The sequence below is a fragment of the Oryctolagus cuniculus genome, chromosome 20 (genome assembly GCF_964237555.1).
Source record: "Oryctolagus cuniculus chromosome 20, mOryCun1.1, whole genome shotgun sequence".
NCBI classification, from domain to species: domain Eukaryota; kingdom Metazoa; phylum Chordata; class Mammalia; order Lagomorpha; family Leporidae; genus Oryctolagus; species Oryctolagus cuniculus.
This window is the reverse complement of record NC_091451.1, coordinates 40,780,365-40,794,243: the sequence shown is the minus strand read 5'-3', so window position 1 is coordinate 40,794,243 and position 13,879 is coordinate 40,780,365. Positions and strand designations below refer to the sequence as shown.

Genomic DNA, 13,879 nt, shown 5'->3' with positions numbered 1-13,879 from the left:
CCCCCCAGGACCAGCCTAACACCAGGGCGGTGCTGCCTTCGCTGCTTCAGGGCCACACACCCAGCTTTGCTCTTCCGGTCCTCCCTGCCGCTGCCCGACCCCTTCTGTAACGAGCGGCTGCTGACAATACGCACCCTAGCGACCGGAATTAGAACCATTCCTGGGCTTCGCCGAGTTCTCACCCCTATGAGACAGGGACTGCTGTTATGTTCGTTTTACAGATGGGGCAACTGAGGCACACTTGGTCCAGAATCATAGAGGGAAGTAATGGGGCTGGGTACGATCGAGGCAGGCTTTGCCGTCTGCGTGGAGAATGGAGCAGGGTGGATGTGGGGGGCTGCAGAGCCCCCAGATCAGAGAGTAAGCCCTACTGGGATCTCGCATACAGCAGCCCTGACTCGTGAAGCTGCTGAGGAAGGTGCGCCTTCCCTCTGCTCTGCCTGGCTGTGGGAGCTTTGCCCTGGGGACTGACACCCTGGTGGAGAGCATTGGTAAGGCAGGAGTGCTTGGCTACGTCTATCCTCTAGGGATGGGTAAGTAGAATACAGGTGGACAGAAGGGGAGTATTTGCTTTCCAAAGTGCTTGTCCCTTTATCGGAGAGCTCTCTACACACTAACTTAACAGCCAAATGTCGGGGACAATGTTGTGGTGCTGGCATCCCATATGGGTGCCGGTTCAAGTCCCGGCTGCTCCACTTCTGATCCAGCTCTGCTAATGCTCCTGGGAAAGCAGTGGAAGATGGCTCAAATGCTGGGGCCTCTGCACCCATGTGGAAGACCCAGAATGAGTTCTGGGCTCCTGCCTTGGCCTGGCCCACCCACGGCTGTTGTGGCCATTTGGGGAGTGAACCAGTGGATGGAAGATCTTGCTCTATCTCCCCACCTCTCTCTGTCACTCTGCCTTCCAAATAAATAAGTTTAAAAAAAAAAAAAACTGAACAAAACAAAACAGAATTGGGCTGGCGCCGTGGCTCAATAGGCTAATCCTCCGCCTGCAGCGCTGGCACCCTGGTTTCTAGTCCCAGTTGGGGCACTGGATTCTGTCCTGGTTGCCCCTCTTCCAGTCCAGCTCTCTGCTGTGGCCCAGGAAGGCAGTGGAGGATGGCCCCAGTGTTTGGGCCCTTGTACCCACATGGGAGACCAGGAGAAGCACCTGGCTCCTGGCTTCGGATCAGTGCGGTGCGCCGGCCGCAGTGGCCATTGGAGGGTGAACCAACAGCAAAAGGAAGGCCTTTCTGTCTCTCTCTCTCACTGTCCACTCTGCCTGTCAAAAAAACAAAAGAGAATGGAACCTCCTTGTGTGTGGTCAGCAAGGGATTCCACTGACGCCTTCTTCCAGGGGTGAGGGGTGCCCCTTTCCGGAAGGCAAACCCTAAGCTGTAAAGTGAGGTCTCAGCAGGCGGCAGAGGTCCGGTGTCAGAGGCATCGCCGCATATCTCTGCATTCGCGAGGCGATTCTAACCAACAGACCAACCGGGAAACGCCGAGCTCCTCGCCTGGCAAGTAAAGTCTAGCCCACGACGAGATGGGCTGGCGGAACCAAGCCTCGGAGCCGTGTCCACATCCTCAGGCCAAACTTCAACACCAGTTCAGCTCCTATTTCTATTCTAATGACAATTCAGTGTTGGTCTTTTCCCCTTTCTGCTGTGCTGGGCTTCAGACTGGCCTATTTTGTGAGTACTTGGCACACTTAGAGGCCCTCAAACTGGGTTACCCTTTGCAGTGCTGATATTTATAATGGTTCCAAAGTGCCCTGCCTGCTCCCTTTAAACACACCCTTTATCCACACACGCAAAGGTTTTCTGTCACCCCTAATCATTTCTCTCTCTCTCCTGAGTCATCCTGCCTTCCCTCCATGGTGTCTGTGAAAAGTGAGGTGGGAGAATTCTGAAACATTTTAAAATAATTCAATAAAACATTATTAAAAGGGGCCAGCACTGTGGCGTAGCTGGTAAATCCACCGCCTGCAGTGCCAGCATCCCATATGGGTACCGGTTCGAGTCCCAGTTGCTCCACTTCCAATCCAGCTCTATGTTTATGGCCCGGGAAAGCAGTGGAAGATGGCCCAAGTGCTTGGGCCCCTGCACCCACGTGGGAGACCCGGAAGAAGCTCCTGGCTTCGGATCGGCGCAGCTCCGGCCATTGCAGCCTTTTGGGAGTGAACCAGCGGATGGAAGACTTCTTCCTCCCTTTCTCTCTCTCTCTCTGCCTCTCTGTAACTCTGCCTTTCAAATAAATAAATAAATCTTTTAAAAAATTATTAAAATGTAATACACATCCATTGTAAGGAAAACACAATCTGAGATTGTGCATCAGGAAAAGTGGCAGAGTCCCTGCCTCTACGTCCCCAGAGCCGTGACCCCCATGAGCCAGGTGACTGCGCTGACAGACCGGAGGGCCCCTGGCAGTCCTCTCCTGCAGACACAAGGCTCCGTGTCTCCAAATGACGGGATACACGGCGAGCGTGGGCGCGATGGTCGGGACACCACCTGTGCCACCCACAGCCCATGCCTCTGAGCGCCTGGGATCAAGTCGGATCCAGCGTCCTACTAATGTGCTCCCGGGAGGCAGTGGGTGAAGGCTCACGTAGCCGGGTCCCGGCCACCCACGCAGGAGACCTGGACTGAGCTTCCAGTCCCCGGCTTCCGCCTTGACCAGCCCTGGCTGTTTGGGGCATTTGGGAGGCTGATCTCTGTCTCTCTTTGCCTTTTAAATAGACATATAATTTTCTAAAAGTTGCATTAACTCCATTAAAACTTTTCTCTGAGTAGAGAAGTAACTTCTTTTTTTTTTTTTTTTTTTTTTTTTTTTTTTTTTTTTGACAGGCAGAGTTAGACAGTGAGAGAGAGACAGAGAGAAAGGTCTTCCTTCCGTTGGTTCACCCCACAAATGGCTGCTATGGCTGGCGCTGCGCCGATCTGAAGCCAGGAGCCAGGTGCTTCTCCTGGTCTCCCATGCGGGTGCAGGGCCCAAGCACTTGGACCATCCTCCACTGCCTTCCCAGGCCACAGCAGAGAGCTGGACTGGAAGAGGAGCAACCGGGACAGAATCCGGTGCCCCAACTGGGACTAGAACCCGGAGTACTGGCGCCACAGGTGAAGGATTAGCCTAGTGAGCTGCGGTGCAGGCTTTTTTTTTTTTTTTTTTTGTAACATTTTCTTAATTCTTCAAAGCTCTTTGTCAGAATGAAGAAGGTAGCAGAAACAGAGTCTACGTTTCAAGGCTCACAAAAGGAACTGCAGTGTCAGTTTCCGTCAGGTGGTCCTAGGAGAGGGTGGGTGTTCATCTGTCACAGCAGGAGCTCAGTGGCAGATGTCAAGTTCACAGTCAAGGGGCACCCACGCAGGCATCCGTGTGTATTAAATAGACAAGGTCACTTTGGGGGACTAATAACGGTGTAGGAAGGAAACACATGGAATTGTTTTTATTTTGCTTTTTTGTTTTGTTTTGTTTTTAAAGGAAGAGAGCGAGGGGAAGAGAGGGAGAGAGAGAGAGAGAGAGAGGGAGAGAGGACAGTCTTTTATCCACTGGTTCTCCCCTCCAAATGCCTGCAAGAGCCAGGGTTTGGCCAGGCTGAGGCCAGGAGTCTGAATTCAGTCGAGGTCTCCTGTGTCCCCCTGTACTTGGGTGGCTGGGACCCACGTCCTTGAGCCCTCTCCGGCTGCCTCCCAGGGTGACATTAGCAGGAAGCTGGATCAGAAGCAGAGTAGGTAGGGCTCCAATCAGGCTCTCCAATATGGATGCAGGCTTCCCAAGTGGTGGCTGTGCGGTGGTGCCAAACGCCCAGCCCACACAGCTGCGCTTTTCACTTTTTGGAACATGCCGAGGCTTTATTTCAGAGAGCGGCATTAAACGTGCAGAGACAACGGCAAGAACATACGATAAGAAACATCACCTTCCAAAGCCTGGTGCACGTGGGTGCTCAGCGAACATTCCACCTGCTCGCTATTTCAGACAGTGCAATGACCTGTCACGTGCAGGAGCAGGCTTCAAACGGGCTCTGCCCCCGTCCCCGTCGGAGCCGCCATCCGGGGATCTGGCTGCAGAGCTGTGAATGTGAAATCCCACACTGCGAGCTGCCAAGGGAACCCATGCATGGCCGGCACTGCTTTGCTGTCGCCGCTTCCCTGAGTGTGGCACGGTTGCTTCCAAGGCTCCTTTCCGTGTCTTTGAACTGAAGCCAGAACGGAGCTCTGCATTTTGTATGTAAGTTTTATGGGGACCTGACCCTTGGGGAACATGGTGCCTGTGGCTGCTTTTCCCCCGTAATGGGACTGGGCTCACGAGGCCATTGATGGACCAGGTTCGCTGACCCTTGATCCAGCTGACCCCCCGCACAACTCCCCAGAAGGCACCGGAATGCCCGGTGCTAGGGCCTTTGCTCCAGACTCAGGGAGGAGACAAATCCGAACAGCACCGAACTGCGCTCTGAGACCCGAGGGGCTCAGAGGATGTAGATTGCTTGTTTGTTTATTTTTAAATTTTGGTCCTTTCTCTTTTCATTTCTCTTTCTTTCTTTCTTTCTTTCTTTCTTTCTTTCTTTCTTTCTTTTTTTTAAGATTTATTTATTTATTTGGAAGTCAGTTACAGAGAGAGAAGGAGAGGCAGAGAGAGAGAAAGAAAGAGAGAGAGAGGTCATCCATCCGCTGGTTCACTCTCCAAATGACTGCAATGGCCAGAGCTGAGCTGATCCGAAGCCAGGAGCCAGGAGCTTCCTTCAGGTCTCCCACATGGGTGCAGGGGCCCAAGGACTTGGGCCATCTTCCACTGCTTTCCCAGGCCATAGCAGAGAGCTGGATCAGAAGTGGAGCAGCTGGGACTCGAACCGGCACCCATATGGAATGCGGCACTGCAGGTGGTGGCTTTACCCCCTATGCCACAGCGCCGGCCCCATCCTTTCTCTTTTTCTGCCATTCTACTTTTCAAAGCATGTTCTATCAGCCTGTCCTTGTTTTTGGGATTGGGGAACACTTACTGAATTAAAAATAACCACTCTGGGGCTGGTTATCCACAGGCACCCTCAGCAGCCTGGGCTTCGTCCTTTGGGCCTCACACCAGTTTTTCCAGGGCGCTAATCTGCCTGGTGACTCTCGGGCAGAGTAAGCCACACCGAAGCAGCAACTACAAAGTGTCAACAACAACAACACAACGAGCGGGGCAGGTGTTGGGGGGCACTGGCTAAGCCACTGCTTGAGATGCCCCATCCCATATCGGAGCCTGGGTCACAGTCCCGGCTCTGCGTCTGATTCCAGCTTCCCAAGAGTGTGCACCCTGGGAGGCAGCAGCGATGACCCAAGTGCCTGGGTCCCTGCCACCCTCATGGGAGACCCAAATGGGGTTCCAAGCTACCAGCTTAGGCCTGGCCCAACCCTGGCTGTTGTTGCCAAAGGATGAAAGATTTCTCCCTCTTGCTCTCCCTCTCTTGCTTGCTCTCGCTCTCGCTCTCACTCTCTCTCTTGCTCTGCCTTTCAAACCAATGACAACTAAAATTTCAAAAATACTGCCCTTACACCAGGTTCTGGTCCTGATTGCTTTTCTTCCAGGCCAGCTCTCTGCTGTGGCCCAGAAAGGCAGTGGAGGATGGCCCAAGTGCTTGGGCCCTGCACCCGCATGGGAGACCAGGAGGAAGCACCTGGCTCCTGGCTTCGGATTGGCGCAGTACGCCGGCCATAGCAGCCATCTGGGGGGTGAACCAACGGAAGGAAGACCTTTCTCTCTGTCTCTCTCTCACTGTCTAACTCTGCCTGTCAAGTGAAAAAAAATGCTGCCCTTAGATATAAGAGTGCCCCTCACTGACCAGAGACTGCCCACACGGCTTCCTCCACTTGCTGTGTGCTCTCGGTGATGTTATAAATGATCACATCACACTCCAGCAGGCGCAGGAGAAGTTCTTCTCGAGAGAAGATCTGAAAAAGAAAATCGACAGTCGCTTTGCAGCAGGGAGCTACCAAGGTAACCTTAGCGTTCCACAGAACAATGATTTCCAAATGAGATTCGCTACACTCGAGCCCACGGGAAATGTTTGCAGAAGGGTTTCTATTGAAAATGAAAGTCTGGCTCTCTTCTGTGCGCCCTTCTCAAGTAACAAAGAAGTGTGTGAAAACAGCCTGGAACTGATGATTCCACAACTACATAATGACCCTAGGCGCTATGACTGCGTTCTGTCTACACCGCAGTTCAGAAGGGAGGAACGGAACACACTGCAAGAAACTGAGAGCGGCTTTGAACCCTAACGCAGACTCCACGCAAGGCTATTTGAGCAATGGATACCAGGGATCACTCACAAGTGCCGACGAGTGATTAATCTGGATTGCCTCAGAATCCTCACGATGGACTCCAACTGCTCACTTTACAGCCGTGGGGGAGCGTGGAGCAGCTGACAGTCGGGGCCACATGGAAAACACTAGGACTTCCAATGGATAAAAATATAAAGTTCGGCCGGCGCCGTGGCTCCCTAGGCTAATCCTCCACCTAGCGGCGCCGGCACACCGGGTTCTAGTCCCGGTCAGGGCGCCGGATTCTGTCCCGGTTGCCCCTCTTCCAGGCCAGCTCTCTGCTGCGGCCAGGGAGTGCAGTGGAGGATGGCCCAAGTGCTTGGGCCCTGCACCCCATGGGAGACCAGGATAAGCACCTGGCTCCTGCCTTCGGGTCAGCACGGTGCGCCCGCCACGGCAGCCATTGGAGGGAGAACCAACGGCAAAGGAAGACCTTTCTCTCTCTGTCTCTTTCTCACTGTCCACTCTGCCTGTCCAAAAAAAAAAAAAAAGTAAAGTTCTTACATGAGAGCTAAGTCACTGGCACTCACTGTGCTGTTTAATTGATTCATCTGAGTCGGGGTGGGGGCCGCTGGGGTGGACCAGGCTAAAGCCAGGGGCTGGGAACTGAAGCCGGTTCTCCCGCACCGGTGGCAGGAATCCAATCACCCGAGCCATTACTGCCACTTGCCAGGGTCGGTATTAGCCGGGAGCTGGAAGCAGGAGCAGAGCTGGGTGTCAAACCCGGGCGCTCCGCTCTGGCAGGCAGCACAGCCGTCTGAACTGGCGTCTTAACCGCTGGGCCAGAAGATGGTTGTCCGGGCCGCTCGGAACGCCCAGGTTCATGCAGTCTTTTGTCCACCCAGCAAACATCTGTGGGCCCTTCTCTCCGAGGATGGAGGCAAAAGCGAGGGATAGATGGCTGCAACCAGGGATCCTCGTGTGCGTGTGTGTGTGTGTGTGTGTGTATGTGTGTGTGTTTTGTTGCAAAACCTCTGAGCAAATTCTCATAGTCTAATGCAGACAAGGACACAGCTAGGTGCATACTAAGCCTTTGCACAAACTGGAATAAAACCTGCTGTTGGTGGAAAAATTATAAGAAGGCAGAGCATACCAGCAGCTCTATACTCACCTCCCTAGCCAGGAACCCTTGTGCAGTGCACAACCTGCACAGCCTTAGTGGCCAACATGTGAAAGGGCTGTCTTAGAGATCCACTGTTGAGGTTTGATGGACGACGGGGAGACAGAGTGGTTTCTCAGGGTAAATATGAACTTGCCTGGCAGAGCGTGGAGTGCCCAGGGAACAGCAGGTGGTTTGCTGGGCCAGAGAGAGGCACCCATTCCAACGTGCACCAGCCCGGTGCTTCCCACCCTCAACTCTCCCTACCTTTCTGCCAGCCTGGCTTCCCCCTGGCTCCCACGGCCCCACGGCAGCTACCCTGGTCCTCTCAATGCCCAAGCACAGTGGGCACTTCCCTAGGCACTGGCCCCGAGTGGCGTCTCCTTCCTCCCACGTCCACCTGGCAAGCTCTACCCAGCCCTGGGGGTCCCGCCTCTGCGCCCCCAGCTCCAGCAGATCCTGACCTCCCAGAGGAGGGCTACCTGCAGGGCGTGGAGCAGCTTTGGGGGCTGGGGGACATGAAGATCCATTTGCCTGGCTCTTGGCGTGAGGCTGAGAGCTCACCAGAGGCCCAGGTGGTGCTGGGTCCCTCCTGTCATCATGTTCACCGCATTACACTGCCAAGGGGTCCTTGCCAAGCTGGGAGCTCCGAGCCCACCCCTGCCTGCATCCTTGGGGCGCTCCATACCCATGCACAGGGTCCCATTCCAGGAGCCAGGGTGGAGACCTGAGCCATGGCAGTGGGGAAGGCTGCACAGAGTCGTGCTGGGGATCCCAGGACCAGCAGGGTACAGGAGACAAGGGAGAGGAAGGAGCCCACAGCGAGTGCACCATGAACGGGTTAGGGGACCGCGCTGCCAGCCCCCAACAGCCAGGTCCTCTCGCTCTTTCCCTGCCATGGGGAGTTAACTCGGCCTCCAGCTTAAGGAGTGAGCCTGCGGATCCAGGGTAAGAGGTTGGCTCAGTGAAGGCCGTGGGTTGAGCCCGAGACCGTGAGCTTCAAGGAGAGGTTTCCTGAGCGCAGGTCTGTGAGTCCTCACCAGGGTGTCACTGTGCACGAGCGCATGGCGCTGGCCTACTGCAGCCGGCCCACCGTACCTGGGGATGCAGGCACCCCAGAGGAGGGCAAGCCCGGGAAGGGGCAGGAAGAGGAGCTGGGGTCCCCGAGTCACGTCAGCCCTGAAGCCAGGCCACTTCTGGGCGGCCAGCTGCAGCAGCTGATGGGTTTCCTTATCTATTCTGTCAGCTTGCACTGCCTTTCCCCCCAAGTACCTGCGCCCAAATCAGCCCCAAGTGATAGAGACAGCGGGGTCCTTAGTAATAATCGGGAGTTCTGGGGCCCGCTGTGGCACAGCAGGTGAAGCCGCTGTCTGGACACTGGCTCCCATTTCAGAGCTGGTGGGCCTTCCGGCTGCTCTGTCTCCAGTCGAGCTCCCTGATAACGAGGGTCAAAGGCAGTGGAACATTTTCCTTTGGGGCCCTGCCACCCCACGTGGAGAACCTGGGTGGGGTTCCAGGCTCCAGGCTCCAGGCTCCAGCCTGGCCCAGCCCTGGCCGTCCTGCCCATTTGTAGAGTGAACCAGCAAGTGGAATCTGCTGTGTGTGTGTCCCTCTCGGTCACTCTGCCTTTCAAATCACTCACTCAATCAATAGGGGGAGTTCCAATGGCAGCAAGGTCTTGGAGAGGAATGTGAGAGGGAAGGGTTGGCTTAGCAGTGCTTCAGGACAGCCGTGGGAGGGGAGAGGAGGTAGCTGGACTTTGGGCAACAGCACTGGCTATGGAGCTGAAGCCATAGAGACACCTGAGACTTAGGGAAGACACCTATTATGGGAGAGAAGGTGTCTCTGGGCACATCAGCAGGCAAAGAGGAAAGGGAGGCCATGGAGGAACCCCCGGAAGGGGCGCCGGGCTGCACAGGGGAGGCGGGGCGGGCTGGTCAGCCGCCCTGTGGCTGAGATAAGCCGGGGGAGCCGGGACATCACTGGTGACCCTGACCAAGGAATTCCCTGTGCAGGGGTGGGGGCAGGGCCTGCCAGCATCGGGGAGAGAGTGAGGCTGCAAATGAGGCCTGTCCCCTTCTCAAGTTCAGGGGCAGAGAAAGGTGCCGATGGCCAATCCGTGCTTTTCGCAGTGAGAGAAGCTTTGAGCACAGGCACAGGGGAGGGCCGAGGTCAGCAGCGAGTGACCGTACAGAAGAGAAAGGCAACAGGTGGTTGGGGAAGTCCCAGAGGTGTCGGGAAGGGATCCTGGTCCATCTCACAAGCGTCCCTGGAGGGCTGCTTTGTGCCCGCGGCGGTGCGAGGTGCCAAGGATGCCATGGATACGGGGGTGGCCACAGGCAGGGAGGGGGTGTGTGGAGCTCAGAATCCAGGCCTGGAGTGGAGGAGAACTGGGATTCGTGGGTTGTGGTGGAATGAGAAAGCCATGCCAAGGTGGCCACTGGCAAGCCAGCGTCAGTTACTCAGGAATGACTTTGAAACTCACCTGGCAACAGAGCCTGCCTGGCAACAGGCTGTGATTGGATGGCTTTGGAAACTGCCTGGCTGTGATTGGTTGGGGCAAGACCGCCCCGTGACCAGATTGGCTGGTTTTGGCTATATAAGATGTTGTACCAACTGAAATAAACGAGTCTGCGGGCTGCTCGACTCAAGCCTGCTTTCACCCGACTCCCGGGGTCTGTGTGGTGACTCCGCGCCTCTTGCCCCCACCACGCTGCTCCTCTCAGAAAGGAATCCACTGCAACATTGTTGAGAAATCAACAGCAACAGTGGGTGACTTCCTGGAGGAGGCGACCCTTAAATCTTAAAGGGCGAAAACGGCTGATGGCATGAACAAAGAGGGGAGGCCGTTCCGGAGTGGGGCGCATGCAAAGCCACACGGCACAGCTCAGCGTGTGCTGGCAGAGCCGAGGGAGGAGGTAGCCCCAAAGGAGCGGAGGGCCACCCTTCCGGGCGTGCGCAAGTATCCCAGTACGAGGACGCACACAGTTTGTCACGTGGAGGCAGCGGTTTCTCAGGCGGCAACACAGTGGTCGGTTCTTCCTGAGCAGCCGATGCCCAGGGCTGCCCCTCTTTCCCAGGTGGCTCCCGCCGTGGTCCAGCTGCCCTGGGTCCCCCAGGACAGCAGATTTTGGCACAGGGTGAAGAATCGCGAGTCTGAAGGTTCAAAGGAGATCTACCCTTCCCAAGAATGTCTCACTGCTTCCGCCAAAGCCGTGCCGTGGAGACAGGGGACAGGGAGGGGCCCCCAGCCCTGCCCTGCCCGTCCCCCAGTCCCTGTGTCTGCCCTACCCTAAAGGCGCTGGAGCAGAGGGTGACTCCTCCCCTTGTCTACACCAGGCAAATACCCTCCCGGGCTTACAGAGTAGGTCTCCACCGCGAAGTTGGGCCGAGGGCTTTCGGGCGAGGAGAGCGTGCCCACGATCTGGAACGTGCCTTCCTTCAGCTTGGCCAGCGAGGCCTCCAGGATGGCCGACTTGCTTTCCTCCTCCTCCTCCTCCTCCTCTGTGATTTCTTCAAGTGAAGCCCCCACTATGCAGTTAGACAGGAACTGCAAGAGAGAAGTGTCCTGACTCCCGGAAGCAAACCCGAGGAAGGGCGGCCGATGAACCCCTTCCAGCCCAGCGCCTGCTAATGCTCTGGGAAGGCAGTGGAAGGTGGCCCAGGTGCCTGGGCCGCTGTCACCCACACGGGCGACCTGGACTGAGTTCCAGGCTCCTGGCTGTGGCCTGGCCCAGCTCTGGCCTTTGAGGTCACTTGGGCAGTGACTGGACAGAGCAGATAGAAGACCTCTTTCTCTGCACCTCTTCTTCTCTCTCTTGCTCTGTCCCAAATAAGTAAATAAATCTTCAAAACATTTTATTATAAAATACATTATAAGAATGAGAGATCAAGAGGGCATCTCCATGAAAGTAAAAAGTTAAACTCCTCTCCCTCCCTCATTCCTAATCACAATCCTCTCTGATGCATATACTCCAGTGGTTTTTCACTGCATTTAGAATGCAACGTAGAATGCCACAGAACAGAGAGAAAAACAGAAGGGGGGGGGGAGATCAATCGATCGTCCATCACTGGTTCACTCCCCAAATGACCACGACAGCCAAGTGTGGGCCAAAAGGAGGCCAGGAACCAGGAGCTCCCTCCAGATCTCCCACTCGGGTGGCAGGGCCGGGTATACTTGAGCCATCCTCCACTGCTTTCCCACTCACAACCAGCAGCAGAGTGGCTGGGACACGAACCAGCATGCAATATGGGATGTTGGTATCGCAAGCGGCAGCTTGACTGGCTGCACCACATCGCACCGAACTCTCGGTGCGTGATCCAACCCTCTGTGTTCCACTCCTTTAGGATGCACTGTAGGGCTGCGTTCTGACTTTTGTGGGACCGTCCCTCCATAAAAACTATTAAACATTATATTTTGATGGCAAGTTATTAGGCAAAATGTTTGGTGCTAAAATTTAATTTCTTTCTGAATTCAAAAGACATTAAAACACCTTTTCAGGCCCCTGCAGGTCTTGTGGGCCCTCGGCATGCTGCCTGCTATGCCCCATGGATAAGCTGGCCCTGGAAGGCCAGGGTCACCGCACCCCGGCCACTCTGAGTTGGGAAGCCCTCCAGCTTGTCCCACCTTGGAACTGTGCCTGCTGAGAAGTAACTGCCCCCACCCCCCGGCCTGAGCCTCTGCGCACGCACGTCCGATGAGTGTCAGCTGTCCAGAGAACCCTTGCATGCAAGTAGCTGCTGTCTGCTACAAGCACCCTCCTCCTTTCCTTCTCCTTCAGGGCCATCATCACACATCAAAACAGTGTGTGCGCATGTGTGTGTGTGCATGGGCGTGTGCATGTGCGTGGGCATGTGCACGTGTGTGTGTGTGTGTGTGTGTGTGATCCTCTGTGCCTAGCATTTAGCAGGTACTCATGGATGAATGAAACCCATCCTACAGAAGCAATGATAGCGTATAGCCCTCAAGACATTCATGTATACAGACGGCCTACTTATCATCTGTCTACCTTCTCTGTATCAGTATCTAACTTTTTGAAAAACACGAATATGATCCTGTCATACCTGTGGCAGAGCGACAGAAATAAGAGAGAGACAGAGAGAAAGGTCCCATTTGCTGGTTCACTTCCCAGATGCATGCAGTGCCTGGGGCTGGGCTGGAACGGAAGCTGGGAGCCGGAAAAGCCATCCAGGTCTCCTGTGTACGTGGCAGAAGCCCAAGGACTCCAGCGCTTACCGCTGTCTCCCAGGGTCCCTGGCAGCGGAAGTTCTGTAATCAGTGGCTGGAGCCAAGCACTGAACCTAAGCACTCCGCTATGCGACGTGGGAGTCCACACTGACCTCCTCACCGCCAGGCCGAGTGCCGGCGCCCACACCTGTCCTTTGGGTGTTTCTCTTTGTTAAAACAACAATTGCATTGTCCCAGCTCTGTTTGTGTCTCTACCCTCTCTTTCCAACCTTGTCAGGTAATTTGGAAGGTGTGCAATGTGTTATGAATCCCTTCCAATACATACATGCATATATATGTAAATATATTTAACACATTATACACACCACATATGTTGTTAAGGATTCTAACATAAAACGCCCACCTGCATCTCCATTGTTGATCGGTGAAGTTTAGATACTGTACTAGGTTGACCGCTGCTCCTCCACCCCCCACCACCAAATTCCTGCGTGCACCAAGCTTATGGGATCTGATTCGGAAATAGGCCACTTTGCAGAGGTCATCAGGTCAAAGGCAGCCGTGCTGCTCACGCCACAGGCTGGTGTTTTTACGAGAAGACGGATGCAGACACGGAGGGGAGACTCCCAGGGGACTGGAGTGATGGGTCCACTAGCCCAGAGCTGTTGGTGACCCTCAGCCGCAGGGACTGAAGCATGGGACGGGGTCTCCTGTAGAGACCCCCAGCAGGCACAAGCCTGCCAACACCTTGATTTCAGACTTCTGTGCCTGAGAACTGGGAGGCAAGAGATTCTGGCGTTCCACATCACCAGTGTGTGGGCAGCTGGTGGCATAACCGCAGGAAGCCTGCACAGGTGGAATGGGCTGGGCCCCATCCTGTCCCAAGCAGCTTGTGTTGTTGGAAAGTGTAGTCACAGGGCTGGTGCTGTGGCATAGTGGGTAAAGCCGCCACCTGTGAAGTGGGCATCCATATGGGCGCTGGTTCAAGTCCCAGCTGCTCCTCTTCTGATCCAGCTCTCTGCTATGGCCTGGGAAAGCAGAGGAAGATGGCCCAGGTGCTTGGGCCCCTGCACCCACGTGGGAGACCTGGATAGAGTGCCTGGCTCCTGGCTTTGGCCTGGCCCAGTCATGGCCTTTGCAGCCATTTGGGAGTGAGCCAGGGGATGGAAGATCTCTCTCTGTCTCTGCCTCTGTAAATCTGCCTTTCAAAAGGTCTTTTTATTTCTAAAAGAAAGTGTAGTCGTTGAGATTAGGGGGTTCCACCTGGGTAAACCGGGCTTTCTTGCGACAACGGAGCGGTTGACAATGACGGGCCGCCCC

At 55.3% G+C, this 13,879-nt stretch overlaps 1 protein-coding gene across 4 annotated transcripts in view; it reads right to left on the bottom strand.

Annotated features, from left to right (window-relative positions):
• Window positions 1-13,879, bottom strand: part of AK7 (adenylate kinase 7) — a 64,974-nt gene that overhangs the window by 50,449 nt on the left and 646 nt on the right. For all 4 annotated transcript variants that reach the window (XM_070065611.1, XM_070065609.1, XM_070065612.1 and 1 more), the window contains exons 2-3: window positions 10,736-10,924; window positions 5,798-5,906 (exon numbers count right to left, since the gene is read on the bottom strand). In XM_070065611.1, the coding sequence (XP_069921712.1) occupies window positions 5,798-5,906; window positions 10,736-10,924 (298 nt within the window). The remainder of the gene's footprint in view (window positions 1-5,797; window positions 5,907-10,735; window positions 10,925-13,879) is intronic.